This window comes from Agelaius tricolor, unplaced genomic scaffold (genome assembly GCF_023055355.1).
Source record: "Agelaius tricolor isolate 1412-34295 unplaced genomic scaffold, bAgeTri1.0.p SCAF_20, whole genome shotgun sequence".
In the NCBI taxonomy this organism is placed as follows: Eukaryota; Metazoa; Chordata; class Aves; order Passeriformes; family Icteridae; genus Agelaius; species Agelaius tricolor.
Genome location: NW_027269280.1, coordinates 2,943,164 through 2,957,174, shown reverse-complemented (window position 1 = coordinate 2,957,174; position 14,011 = coordinate 2,943,164). Strand labels below are relative to the sequence as shown.

The window sequence follows — 14,011 nt, the reverse complement described above, 5'->3', positions numbered from 1 at the left end:
AAAGCCTCTGTCTACAGGTGGATTTGAAGATGAATTGTCCATGTGGAAAAACCAAGCAGAACAGCTGTTTTAGTCACACTGTGTTTCTGCAATAAGCATCCTCTGCTTTAGCTCATCCAGGCTAGAAATGAGCTGTCTTATTTTGGAGTGATCCCACCCAAAATCCTAAATATTTTATGGTAGTTGTTATGCCTTAGTGTAATAATATACCTTAGTTCAGAACTACCTTCAAGCGTCGTGCCTTTATCTAAAAATAGATATAAATACCAGCATGTTGTGGAGGTTTGATGTGACCATAGACATATATTTCTTCAGATGTTCTCATAAGTGTGGGTACAAGATGTGTGGGAGTGTTGCAACCCTTTGACACCTTCAGATACCCTTCTAGACCAGAGGGGAGCTGCAGGATTGCTGCTATGGTGCACATGTTGATGGGTAATGTGAGTGTAGTGGAAAGTCTTCTTTCACTTCCTAATTGCAAAGTATGAGGGAAATCAAGTTTTCCTTGTTATGGGCTGATGATGAGGCTTCAGAGGGCTGAAAGGTTATAATTTTTATAACATTTTTCTATATTTGTACTGTTAGATATACTTTATCTTGAGACATTTTAGGAAATTATTAATTTAAATAATTTAAATTATTTTTAATCTTAAAAGGAATTTGCTAAGATAAATAAACCATAAGATTTTCCCCAAAGTTATACCCCATCCCATTTTTTCTTGGACCTTATTTTTCTTTGTATAATTTTTCTTTGTAAAATGTATTATTTTTCTTTCTATAATTGTTATTTTTGTGGTCTGTGTTTTCAGCCACCTGGAGTATGCTTATACTTCAGGTTAATGCATTGGGATATAAAAAATTATATAAAAAAGAGAAATACTTCTTTGTATAAGGAATTATACAAATTATAATTATATTATTAGACTGGCGCTGGGGACAGACAGACAGACAGACGCGGCCGAGGGGACAGGGAAGGCAGAGCTGGGCACAGGGGATGCCCCCATTGCAGCACAGGGCACAGGGACGCCCCCATTGCAGCACAGGGAGGGTACAGGGATGCTCCTATTGCAGCACAGAGCACAGGGGGTGTCCCCATTGCAGCACAGGGATGCCCCCATTGCAGCACAGGGGTGCTCCTATTGCAGCACAGGGCACAGGGGTGCCCCTATTGCAGCACAGGGAGGGCACAGGGGGTGTCCCCATTGCAGCACAGGGCACAGGGACGCCCCCATTGCAGCACAGGGCACAGGGGGTGCCCCCATTGGCACAGGGACGCCCCCATTGCAGCACAGGGGATGCTCCTACTGCAGCACAGGGAGGGCACAGGGGATGCCCCTATTGCAGCACAGGGAGGGCACAGGGGGTGTCCCCATTGCAGCACAGGGGGTGTCCCCATTGCAGCACAGGGGGTGCCCCCATTGCAGCACAGGGAGGGCACAGGGATGCCCCCATTGCAGCACAGGGCACAGGGGGTGCCCCCATTGGCACAGGGGATGCCCCCATTGCAGCACAGGGAGGGTACAGGGGATGCCCCCATTGCAGCACAGGGGATGCTCCTACTGCAGCACAGGGAGGGCACAGGGATGCCCCCATTACAGCACAGGGAGGGTACAGGGGATGCCCCCATTACAGCACAGGGGGTGCCCCTATTGCAGCACAGGGAGGGCACAGGGATGCCCTGCTGTTCCCGGGGGCCGGCGGTGCTGGGGAAGGAGCTGGGCGAGGAGCTGTGGGGAGAGCTGTGAGCGATGGCCGGGCTCGCTTCCCTTTGTTCTTCTGTGCCCTCTGGTGGCACTGAGAGCGATGGGATCGGGACGCGCCTCTTAATTTGCTCCTACCCTGGCTCTGAAATGCAGGGAATGTCGGGAACAGCTCCACTTGAGTAAGGAGTTTCTGCTCGGGTTCACATCCCTCCCCGTTAGCAGGGGATATCATAATGGTCTCCCGTGGGCAGCAGAAGAATACGTGCTCCCAGCTCCGGGAGCTCCGGGGGGATTAACTGGGATGCAAGTCAAAGCCTCAGTCTTTAGGTACAATTAACCCGCTAGCGAGGCTGGCAGATTTCCTGAGGCTCTGCCAAAAATGCTGCTTTACAAACCAAGGATTTTTTCCTCATAAGAAGCATAAAGATTAGGCAGGAGCAGCGGGCCGGTCCCTCCACGTTGGAGGTTGGTTTCTGGTTGTCAACACTGTATTGTACCTTCAGCACAGATCTCAATTCAGCCACAGAGGGTTAAAATAATTCCCCAAGGTAGCTTTATCCTCTTAATGGACAGGCTTGATAATCATTCTTACAGAAAGGACATTTCCTCTTTCCTCTGCTGTGGGGGAGTTGCACCTTTTCCTGCTGGTGCTGTGCTAGAGAAGAGACCACAGCCTAGAAAACTCTGGTGTCGTTTGCAGCTCTGATTCACACCTCCTGTGCATTTCTCATACTCTGCTGTGTGGTTCATGTTTGCATTGCTTCCACTGCTCCAAATATCCGTGCTAAATCCACATCATGGAAAAGGATGGGCCATGCTGAAGGCTGGAGTCTGGCAGCTTGGATAACCTGAAGCTCAGGCAGGGGAAGGCAGTGCTTCACTTGTTAAAAATAAAAAATGGCAGTTGCTGGACAACAGAGGATATGATTTTAGCCCCAGCATTTCCCATTCCCTGCTCCCTCTCTGAAAAATCGTTAAAATATTTTATACGTGAAGGGAAGTGTGGGTGCAAACTCTGCAGGGGAGATCAACAAGAGCTTTGCTGAATGACTTCAGAGCTGGAGCCCATCATTCCATCATCCCAGAAGTGTCTGGGGTGGGCTTGGTGAGCTGTGATTTGGGAAATCATTTGCTGGTGCAGGGAAGATGCCTGTGCAGCCTTCATTCCTGGAGGGCAGTTCTCTCTCTGACAAGGGGACAAGGTTTGCTTCCCTGCTGCTCTCGTTTTACCAAGAAACCCAGAAGACCCACTCTGTGCCAAACCAACTTGTCCAGGGTGGGCAGTGGGAGGCAGGGACCCTGCACAAGTTGTTTTTCCTCCAAATGTTCATTTCTATGTGAAAAAAATATTATATTACAACATATAGAAATGCTGTACAATTCAATCTATGAGAATCTTTACAGTGTCTTGGTCATTAGGCCTCTAAATAAAGAGAACTGATATTATAAATGCTATTGTCACCTTAATTCTAATGGGGAATTTTACCAATACATGAGCTGGAGTAACTTGATACGTTTTTAAGGTTTTAAGCAAAGCATAGTTCTCCTGTAGCTCATACTGATGGATTTTTTTTTCAACTTACATCCCTGCAATTGATTCTTCTGTCTCCTTCTTGCTGTTGTCTGTTCCTCTTGTCAGAGATGGCACTAGCTTGTTTCTTAGTTACTGTCTTTGTCATCCTTTGGGGATTCACTTGTGCTCCATGAGCAAGCAGCAGGAGAGGAAGATGTTTCTTTAGGCTGTAAAATCCCCCAGCAGCACCACTCTGCCTCTGAGTCACATCTGCTGCCAGAGAGGAAGCAGTGCCTCCTCATCCCACATTCCCCAGTGCAGAGCTCCACTGGAAAAGCATCCAGGGAAGTCAAGGGTGAAGTGGTGCACACTCCCTGTCAGCAGGGAGAGACTCTGCCAGGCTCCAGGGGTTTGTTAATCCATATCCAGGGGTGATGAGCTGAAGTGAGGGACGGGGGGAAAGAGGGTGAGAGGCTGCCAGGGTCACTGAGGTCCTGCTGGGACCTGCTGGGCTGCCCCAGGCCTGATTGAGGGCGTCCCTTCTTTGAGAACACAGTGAGTGTGATCAGGGGATGCCTAGGAATTGGTTAACAGAAATGGATCGTGGTAAAATGTGTGTGGAGCTGCTCAGAAATCCAGCCTGACCTGAGATCTCTCAGCCTGCCATCACTTTTTAGGCCTCTCTGTGCTTGTTTTCCTTGCTCTTTACCCTCCTAGATGATATTTTTTCACCTTGTACTAGGAACAGGAGACAGAAGAAAGAGGTGAATTTTTTCAGGACAGAAGAGATAAAGCTGGCAGTGAGCCAGAGCTGCTGTGCAGTGGGCAGTGAACACCAGGATGTGAACCTGTAATTATACATCTCAAATTCTGTGAGCAGTACTCCAAGAATCATTATGTATAGACTTGTTTGACAGTACTGTGGCTTAAGAGAAAAACATCCCCTCAAATTACTCTTTAATTTGGGAGTCAAGAGATTATCAATTCAAATCTTAAGCTCTTCTGCCTGTAATTGATAATCGTGTTCATTTAACAAACCTGCTATTGAACTGCTCCTCATACTCTTAATTCATCAGGTAACTGCTGATTTTTCTTTTGGAAAGGAAAATTGAGAGGCTCTACGAGGTTGCTTCCAGCAAAGCTGAGATCAGACCTAGACTAAAATATGGCAGATCCCGGGCTCAGCCACGCAGCCCTTCAAATGCAATCTTTCAGGATCTGTGTCCTCTGCCCCTCTGGGCTGGAGCCACTGCTTTGATCCCAGGCCCTGGAAGCAGAGATCAGTTCCTTGCTGGCTTTCATTAGGGGCCTGTTTAACAGGACTCCACCCCAAGCTGCTAACCTGTGGAACTGAAAAAAGACCATTCCCCTAGTTTAAAAAACCCCAAAAACACAACAAAACCCTCCAACCCATAACTAGATTTAATGTATTTTTTCAAACATGCAAATGCCAAATTTAAGGGCTCTTGTGCTTTTTCACACATAATTAAACTCTCCCCATCCTGCCTCAAGGTGGCAACACTCCAGACAGTCCCAAGCCCAGTCCGAGGATGGGCTCCTGTTCCTTGGCCTTGGAATGAGGACTTTGACTGACAGGCTGGTGGAACTATTCCAGATTAACACTATATAAATTTTTCTTTTTGATTTCAAAGCTTTACGGTCTTGAGTTCCTTTGCAGAGTCATTATCACATCTGTCACTGTCATTGCTATCAGGGGCTAAGGATGTTTGTAATGGAGAGCAGCAATCCAAGCTATTACTCTTGCTGAAATACTGCTCCCAAGCACATGATAGACCAGGTGCTGTAATTATTAATAATTCCCTCTGATGGTGCATCGCAGCCCTACATTTTGTATTAATGCAAATTATTTTGAGTTATTTCTTTGGCGATGAAAATTGTTTTGGAGAGATTTTTTGGAAGCATTGCGAGTTTGTTTGCTGGAATCCTCTCCTGGAAATGAGGCATGTCTCTCATGGGCTCCTGTTCACTCCACACAAATGAACTGCTAATTAGGATGATGAAATTGCTGGGAGAGGTGAAACCTTCCAGTTGGCCAAAGAGAAGATTGTGGATTAATCTGTGTAAAGCTGAAGGCTCGACTAAAACTGCTGCTCAACATTCTGGTGCTAATGAGACTTGTATGTCTGCCACTCGAGGAGCTGAAAGTAAGGCTTGTGGTTTTTGTTGAGAGATCCAAAGTGGGGGCTCACTCCTCTGTGGCATTTAGTGCTTCCATCCACTGGAACTGGGAATGTTCAGCAGTTTACAGTATCCAGTGATGCAAGGCAGTTTTTGCTCTTTGTGGATAGTTTTTGTACATGAGTAAAAGCATCTTGAGAGACATATGGATGTTTAGAAAATTGCAGTATGATTTGGAGAGCAATTTGTCTTGCCTGCCCCCTGCTACCATATTGTATTACTTCTTCATAGTTTTTAATGTACTTCTGCTCACATCAATTCACATAAAGGAGGAAACTGCTCTCTCCATCTCTGTGAAGAACCAGGTGACCTGTTCAGTGTCACATTGGGCAAAAAGTCGAGCTCCAAGTTAGTTCCTTGCTGACTGTTTGAGCTTCTTAGGAGCCATGGAAGGGCTGGTACTGGTCTCATCCTCTTTTCCTGCAGTTTCCCTGCAGTCACTGAGAACTGATATATATATATAGATATATAAAATGACATACACACATGTATGATACATAAATGAAGGCAAGGCAGCTGTTCTGAGGTGCTGCTGTGTTGCAGGAAGCCGCCGGATCGTGGATGTGATGGATGTGAACACGCAGAGGGGAGTGGAGATGAGCATGTCTCAGTTTGTCAGGTACTACGAGACCCCAGAGGCCCAACGGGAGAAGCTCTACAACGTCATCAGCCTGGAGTTCAGCCACACCAAACTGGAGAACATCGTCAAGCGCCCCAACGTGGTAAGGGAGCCCCTGGTGCTGGGCTTTATTGCAGCTTCTTCCCAGAAATAAATCGGGGAATTCAAACAAGGTGAGGGGAAGTGCCCGGAACTCCTGCTCGTTTAGTGTCAGGATCTCATTTTTAGCCAAGTAGAAAGTTGGTCTCCTTGACAGTGGAACTTAATTTACAGGAATTAGGTACCTGATGAGCTGTTAATCATGCAATTTGCACTGATACACAGTTCCTCTCAAGGTATTTAGGGGAAACTTCATCCAAAATTAAATATTATCTAGTATTTTTTCTCCTCTAAAGAAGCTTAAACTATCAGGAAGCTTGAACTCATTATATATGAACACTCCTTTTACCCAAAGGAAATGTTCAGGGGGTTGCGAAGCAAAAAAAGTTGGGAACACAATTGTTAAATGTAGAAATGTTTACATAATTAAATCAGCATAATCACTGCTATGTCAGAATTAGCAGTAGTGGAAGGGGGTAGATTTGTACAGACTTTCTAAAGGTAGAGGGCTCTTGTGATTTTATTCCCGATGGAGTCACTGGCATGAAACTGTGACCTTCTTAGTAAAGATGATTTCATTTATCTCTGAAATGTAGCCATGTGTGCTGTGCTAGCATGTAGCTGGGGGTAAAACTACAGCTCTATGATGTTTTGTTTTCAGACACTTCTTACCTGGTTTCTAAGTCCTTTTCTAGTTACAGCAGCAGTTTTTTCTGCTGGGGACATCTCTTACCCAAGCCAATAGAAACACCACCCTTCTGCCTGAACAGGTCACAAATAGATGGCAGCTCTAATTGCTGACTTGTAGAAGTAATTCTTAACTAGACTCCTTTGTTCTTTTACACACAGATCACAAATTTGAATATTAAACACTTATTTAGAAGTTCATTCAGATTTTTGCTGTCATTCAGACACTTAGCGGGCAATTTGAAGGTGCTCTGGGGAATTTCTTGTGTTCAATTGATCCCGGTTTTCCCAAACACATTGTGCTCAGCGAGCTTTTAAAACATCTGTGCAAATTTCCTGGGTGCTTAGAAATGAAATACGCAGTTAGGTACCTGTTATCACGTGTAAATGGTTATTTCATAGCTGTTTTTAATAGCCTGAGTGCACAGTTGTTTGTAAAACCAGAAATATTTAGATCTCACTGAAAGAGAGATTTGCATTCCCATGGGAGTAGAAGAGAGGGTGTTGTGGAAGTCCAGTACCTAAAGTCAGCTCCCATATATTTGTATGAGATATTCCCTTGAATCCTGCAGAGTTTTGAGTCCAGAATAGGGCAGAAATACCTGGTTTAGGTTCCCTGCTGTGTAAACTCTGGGTTGCAATATCAGAATGTGGGAATTATTTCAGAATCAGGGCAGTAAGAAGTTTGGTTTTCACATACAGTTGTGATATTGATGGAATCAGTCCTATTTCCTCCTTGAAATGGAAGATATTAGCATCATATAATCCCTTTAATGTTTGCTTTTTAATGTTCATAAATGCAATTTCTAGGCTGTTGGCTACAAAAATGCCACAGACAGTACAAGAGAAGGGGCTCACATGAGACAGAATTTGCACTCAGATAAACTGACTGTAAAACTCTCCCATCCCTGTGTTTTAAAAAGGGGTTGAATTGTGGTGATAAAATGCTGCACCTTAACAAGTTGAGTGCACAGGACTTTTGCTGAACAGCAAGGTTCTCCCTGTCTGTGAGCATCTGCTGCTGTCACTGGGGGAGTGTCAGCCAACAAGAATATGTCCTACCATGTGTTCAGGAGCTAACAGTTGATTTTGGTGGCCTTTCAGGTGGACTTAGTCGACTGGGTGGACAATATGTGGCCACAGCACTTGAAGGAGAGACAGACGGATGCTACCAATGCAATTTCAGAGATGAAATACCCCAAAGTGAAAAAGTAAGTCTTTAAAAAGTTCTGCTCTTGACTGCCTTAAATCATGTTAACTTTGCTGAATACAGTCTTTATTCAAGCCTCTTTGAAAAGTGCATTTTAATTTTTCAGTTTTGAGCAACTTTTTTTTGAAAATGACAGACTGACCTTAAGTAGTAAATTCTCTGAAAGTGCTGCCCAAGGAAATCACATCACACAGATATGTCACACAGATATGTCACACAGATATGTCACACAGATATGTCACACAGTATAGTCAGAGTCCTGCTGGAGCCTGGGCTCACACCCTGCCCAGGTTCTAAACTGCTAATGACAGGCATTATTAGCTGAGAAATGTTTTGTGAAATGAGCTTGAAGTCCATTTTTAATGGGTGTGTGTGACTTCCTAGAAACTCTGTCATGGCCATTTCTGCCAGTTTGCCTTTCCATTCACTTTTTCAAAAGCAAGGTCAAAGGCTGGACTGACTGTCCAGGCTCAGGACCTGCTCAGGGCAGGTTTGAGACTGAGCACAAGAGCAGTTTGTCCTGGTTCTATCTCAGCTCTGTTTTGGGCAAGCATGGGCTCACCTGGCTTTTTCTTCTGCTTTAATGTGTTCCTTGAAACTTTTTATGTGGTGATTGGAAAAAGGAACTATTTGGGGGCCTCAAAATGTGCACTGCAAGTTTCATGGGAATGAGTACAGCTGAGATAGTGGTTCCTTTAATGATGTAATGACCTGTATGGCTGATGAACACCAGGTAATCCTGGAAGCCCTTCACTGCTGTTTCTGTTTTATTGGCCAGACTGAATGCTGGCAGCATCCCAGGTTCTGCTGTTGAACCGACCTCTGGTGTTCTGCAAATCACTCAGAACTCCTTCCAAACTGTAAAATAGATTGGTACCAACAGATACAAAGGAGTGTGCAGTCGGGAAGTGATGTGTAGCATTTACTCTTGTTCTGTAAAAATAAACATTTTGGAAGGTAAAGGTCTCCATAAAAGAAGAGACTCTGTGACAGGCATTGGGGATTATGCTCAGCTCCACTGATTTCAGTGGAAGTTAAAGGTGTTCCTACATTTTGAAAAGATCAAACTGCTCATTAGGGTAACTGGGTGTGGATTGGAGTCTCCATGCATTTGGGAATGTCCTAAGTGACTTGCCTGAGGTCACACAATAAACCAGCAGCAGAGCAGCGCTTGCTTCTCAAGTGGTTAGTCAGCTAAATAACATTATTTATAATTTGCCAGAGCTAAGAAACTGAATCATGATTCAGGGCCTAAGGATTCATGGATAGTTCAAGGTAAGAAGTAAAGGAAACAACTCCTCTCCTAGAGCAGGCACACTCCAGATGCTGAAAAAGATGTAGCAAGTAAACAGAGCAAGGCAGAGATGGTTTGAAGGATAAGGTAGCTACATGACTAACAGAATTTAGCAGAAAAAGCAGAGTATATGCTTGCAGTTCACTACTTGCATCATGAATGCCAGATGGTAGGTTTCAAAGGGATTTAGAGATGTACCAAATCAACAGATTTTGACATGGAGTTTTTCCCATTTGTGGAGCGTGGCCTGGTAGGAAGGCAGGAGATGCCTGATGCCGTGGAGGTTGCTGTCACTGGCAAAGGGAAGGTGGAGGTTGACAGCTTGATAAACTAGTAGATGTGATAGGTACAGGGAAGCTAAACACTGAAAGACTGTGAACGCTTGAAATGTGACAATAGAGTTTGATGTTGGAAAAAGGAGTTATCAGGCATGAGTGTTAAAGGCGAGGGTGATGCAGCTGGAGCGATGAGGATGTTGCTGCTGAGTGTCATCTCACAGAAAGACTAGAGAAGGATGATTTACAGCACTGTTGGCACAAACTCCTCATCAGTCTGAAGAAGCCACAAAGACAAAACCAGTAACAAACAGTGACAGTCTGTGAGCACAAGAGAAGCTGTACCAGATCAGGACGAAGATCTGTAGCTCTCAGTAACCTGTCTGCTGTTGAGTGCTGCCATTGATGCCCTGGCAGGAGTGTAAGAATGGTGTGAGTGTAAAATGATGCCGCTCCTAAAAATTACCTTCTGAACTTTGACTGTCTGCAGTTCAGGCAGGGGCTATCCTGAGGTAAAAGTGGTTTCTGTGCACTCAGTGACTCTCAAAGAGATTGCTCTTCCATGAGTGTGTCTGGTTTAAAGATGAACTCCTCAAGAGATTGGCTTTCTCCATCTTTGGGAATTCAACTTGATCTTTTCCTGTAGAGATACTGGTCCCAGCTACTGCTGTGAGTATCCAGAGGATTTGAGCCCTTACTAAGGAAATCATGCTCAGTTGTGGAGTCACTTGCTTCACACTGCCCATTCTTTTATGTGAATCATCTATATTCATATGCTTTATTAATGACTGCTGCTCAGAAATGGGATCGATTCATTCCTTTCTCGTTCTCAGCATTCCCATAATGCTGAGAGTTTGCAGTATGCCATCCCCACCATTAACGTGTTCCCTACAAACAAAAAGCACTCCAGCGAGAGCGCTGCAGTTTCGCAGACACAGATGGCATTACCAGACACAAATGTCTGTCTTGGCTCCTGCACGTCGAGTTCCGTGCTGGGAGTGAAGTTAGAGAACGCTCCATCTGCTGCTTCGGGTACCACAGCACCCTGCCCTGCGCCTGGACTCGCACCATTCACTTCTTCCAAAATTCTGGGTAATGAAGGGATGTTTCTGCCGGTAGGTAAATGGCTGCTTACCTCACAGGAGCCTTACAGGACTGAATGAAGTGGGGCAATAGCTTATGTCCCCTCTTTCACATCCCAAGGTGCAAGTTCCTGAGAAAAGTTCCTGCAGACATGGGATCCTGGATGAGAGTGGGAAGATGCTGTGTAATCAAGAGCCAGCAGAAAAAGGCAATGATATTTTAACATCAGCTTTTAGAGGCAGAAGCTTGTTATATCACCAACACAATTTTCAGGTAGCTCAAAACAAGCTGAGATTTGTTTTTCTGTTTAAATTCATCCAGAACTGAAGCAATCTGGATACAGCTGAGTCAATCAAAAAAAAAAAAAAGTACTAATTTGATTTTTCATTTATCAAAAGAGAGAGCCCTGCTGAAATTATTATCCTCTTTATTAGGCTTTGTGTTTGTAGCCTTGCATGATTATTTACAATGCAGTGGCAGTGAATAGCTACAGTTCAGGACATGAAACAGTACCAGGAATTTCTAAGAACTTGGTAATATTTGTGTTATGGAACAAATGAAAGCTTTGGTCACTGCAACATCCTTTTTACCTTCAAAATTCTTCCTATTACTTTAAATATCCAAGCACTGCTGTAAAAGGTCTCTATAATGATGCTGGCCTTCAGTTAAGGATGGGGTATGTTGTGTGAAACATCTACCTGTTCGCAAAGGAATGCTGCTCTGTTAGCATGTCCTCAGCCCCATTCTCCCTCTCCCAGGCTGTTGTTCAGCCATCCGTTCCTTTCTATTCATTCCTTTACTAAGTAGGGATGGATTTAAACAGATGCTAAAATGCTCTGCTGAGCTGTGGTCTAATTAGAAGCTGAGGCTGCCTCTGGAGACAGGGAATCGAGGGAGCTCGCAGGTCCCACAAGGCAACCTGGCACTGGTTTATACATGTGAGAGACTTGTCTGCACTTTGTGTGCCATTTGTAGATTGCTTTTGATACAAAACCTCTATAAATAGAATTCAGCAAAAAAATTTACACCAATAAGTGCGTGTTCGTTAAGACTTTCCAAGCTAGCAAAGTAAATAAAATGTGATATCTTCAGATCAGTGCATGTGTCTCAAATCCTCCTTCAGGTAGAACTTGGAGGAGCAGCATCACACATGTAACTCAAATAACCACCAGTGTTTACAACAGTTTGTGGTGGCCCTGGAGCTGAACAGCCTTGTCACAGGATGAAGAAATGAGTTGTGTTCTCACAGACACCAAAGTGCTGTTCCAGGGGCAGACAGGCCTGGCTCGCAGTGAGTTGTTGGCTTGGTTCAGTTCACTGTGGTGGGGAAAAAAAAAATCCGAGCCCACCCCTCATACCCTTGGTGTTCCACCGGGGCTGGGACCGGGCAAGGGTGCGACGAGGGAAGTGTTGTCGCTTGCTTTGGTGCCAGTGTGGTCTGAGAATGTGATTTGCAGGCACTTCACAAACTCTCCGGTGCATGGCAGAAAACTGGCTTCTGTTATCTCGGCTGTTGTTTGTGTGTGTGACTGACTCGGACCGTAACCCCCTCGGGGCAGGAGCCGGGCCTTTCATGTGCGTTTGAAGTGCGCGGGGTGTGGTGAGCACGGTGTGTGACGAGTTGGTTCGTTCCCCCGGGCTGGGAGCGCTCGGTACCGCTCCCCAGGACGGGCACGGGGCGAAGGTTGGTCCCAGCAGGGCACAGGCACCGGGCCCGCTCCGGCCGGTTCCGAGCGGCCTTCCACGGGCAGGGCTGCTCCGGTACTGGGGTTCTGCGGGGAGCCGGGGCTCGCATCCCTAACGAGGGAGCGGGGTCATCCTTGAGGGAAGCCGGGTTCTTCCCCGCAGGAGCAGCCAGGGCTCACCCCTAGGGAAGCCGGGGCCCTCCGTGAGGAGATGCTGGGGCTCATCCCTCATCCCCCCGGGGCAGCCGGGCCCTCCCCCAGCGGCGGGGCCGGGCGCTGCCCGGTGAGGCGAGGGTGGGGGCGGCAGCCGGGCCGGTGCCTGCCGGGTGACAATGGTTTCTTTTGTCTTGCGGCGCAATTCGTGGCTTCCAGTTGCAGGGCCCCAGTGTGGGAGCGCTGTCGGTGCGGGCCGAGGAGCCCCGAGGTAGCCTTTGTTCCCCGCTCGCAGGCCCGGCAGAAGGGCCCCCGCGGTGCCGGGATGCTGCCGGGGGCCGCTCGCCCCCGACACCCGGAGCGCCGCTCCCGCCCGGGGATGGGGAGCCAGGCCCGCGCCTTTCCCCGCGCTGGCACTTGCAGTTGGCTCATGGGTCTGTGGTATTCGGTTTCAGGCTCGGGGATTTCAACCAGCCGGCGCTGCTCCTGGGAGGAAGGAAGAGTGAGCTATACTTTTCTCATTGGCCCGAACAAAAAACAGAAGCCTCTGCTGGGGTTTGGGAGTGGTTTATGGGCTGAGCTCAGTGGCAGGGGAGCCCTCGCAATGCCAGAGGGAATAGAGCCGTATGGTGCGCGGTGCCTATTGCGGGGGAGAAGGAGCTGAGCTCAGGGTAACGCTGCTGCTGCTGCTGCTGCTGCCTGTGCGTCCGCTCGCGTCTCGCCGGGCCCATGTGCATGAACGCTGCCGCTGCCTGCCCTGCCCGCCGCTGCCTTCGCATCCCGGCGCGGCTCTCGCTGTCTTTGTTTCTCTGTTTGCTTGCGGGTTTGTAGCGATGCGTGGCGAGTGCATTGTGGGTTTGCCTGGGAGTGTGGGCTCTGCGCTGGTTTATGGAGCGGTGTCTGTGTTGTTCCTGTGTTACCAGCTCGCTGTGTTTGCTTAGTGGTTTAGCTTCATTTGTATCATCTCCCTCTCTTTTTTTGGATCTCTGTGTTTGTTCTTCCTCGTGAGTTTGCAGGTTACTCCATATTTCTTCGCATCATTTCTCTAAGAAATTTCCCCAGATGTTTGTGGGGTTTTTCTGGTTTGGTAGTTTTTTTTTTTTTTCTTTTTTTTGGGTGGGTGGGGGGGGTGGGAGGGGGAAGTTCCCCTTTTTTCCACATCATAAATCCGTCCTCCAAAATAACAATACATTAACTGGACAAATTTCAGGCTTGTGGAGAACACAAACCAAACTCTTCAGTCGGGAAGGGAAGCTCCCCCCAAACGATTACAAGCAGCTGCGTGTTTTAAAACCCTGACTGAGGCTGTGCAGGGAGATAAAGTGGAGTGTGCAGGGGTTGGATGTGGTAGCAGTTGTGAAAATATTCAACTTGGGGCATCTTTTGGGTTGCTTGTGTTTTCAGGGTGTAACTCTGGTCAGGCTGTCTCCCCATGCCTGATGTGGGGTTGTGTTCTGGAGCCACTGTACCTGTCCTGGCCCAGAGCGCTGT

General features: G+C 46.8%; 1 protein-coding gene across 6 annotated transcripts in view; it reads left to right on the top strand.

Annotated features, from left to right (window-relative positions):
• Positions 1-14,011, top strand: part of KDM2B (lysine demethylase 2B) — a 103,703-nt gene that overhangs the window by 18,389 nt on the left and 71,303 nt on the right. For 3 of the 6 annotated variants that reach the window (XM_071445048.1, XM_071445049.1, XM_071445050.1), the window contains exons 5-6: positions 5,959-6,137; positions 7,925-8,031. In XM_071445048.1, coding sequence (XP_071301149.1) covers positions 5,959-6,137; positions 7,925-8,031 — 286 coding nt within the window. Of the gene's footprint in view, positions 1-5,958; positions 6,138-7,924; positions 8,032-12,869; positions 13,023-13,045; positions 13,222-14,011 lie in introns of those variants that run through there. The other 3 variants (XM_071445055.1, XM_071445052.1, XM_071445056.1) reach the window with 3 other exon arrangements.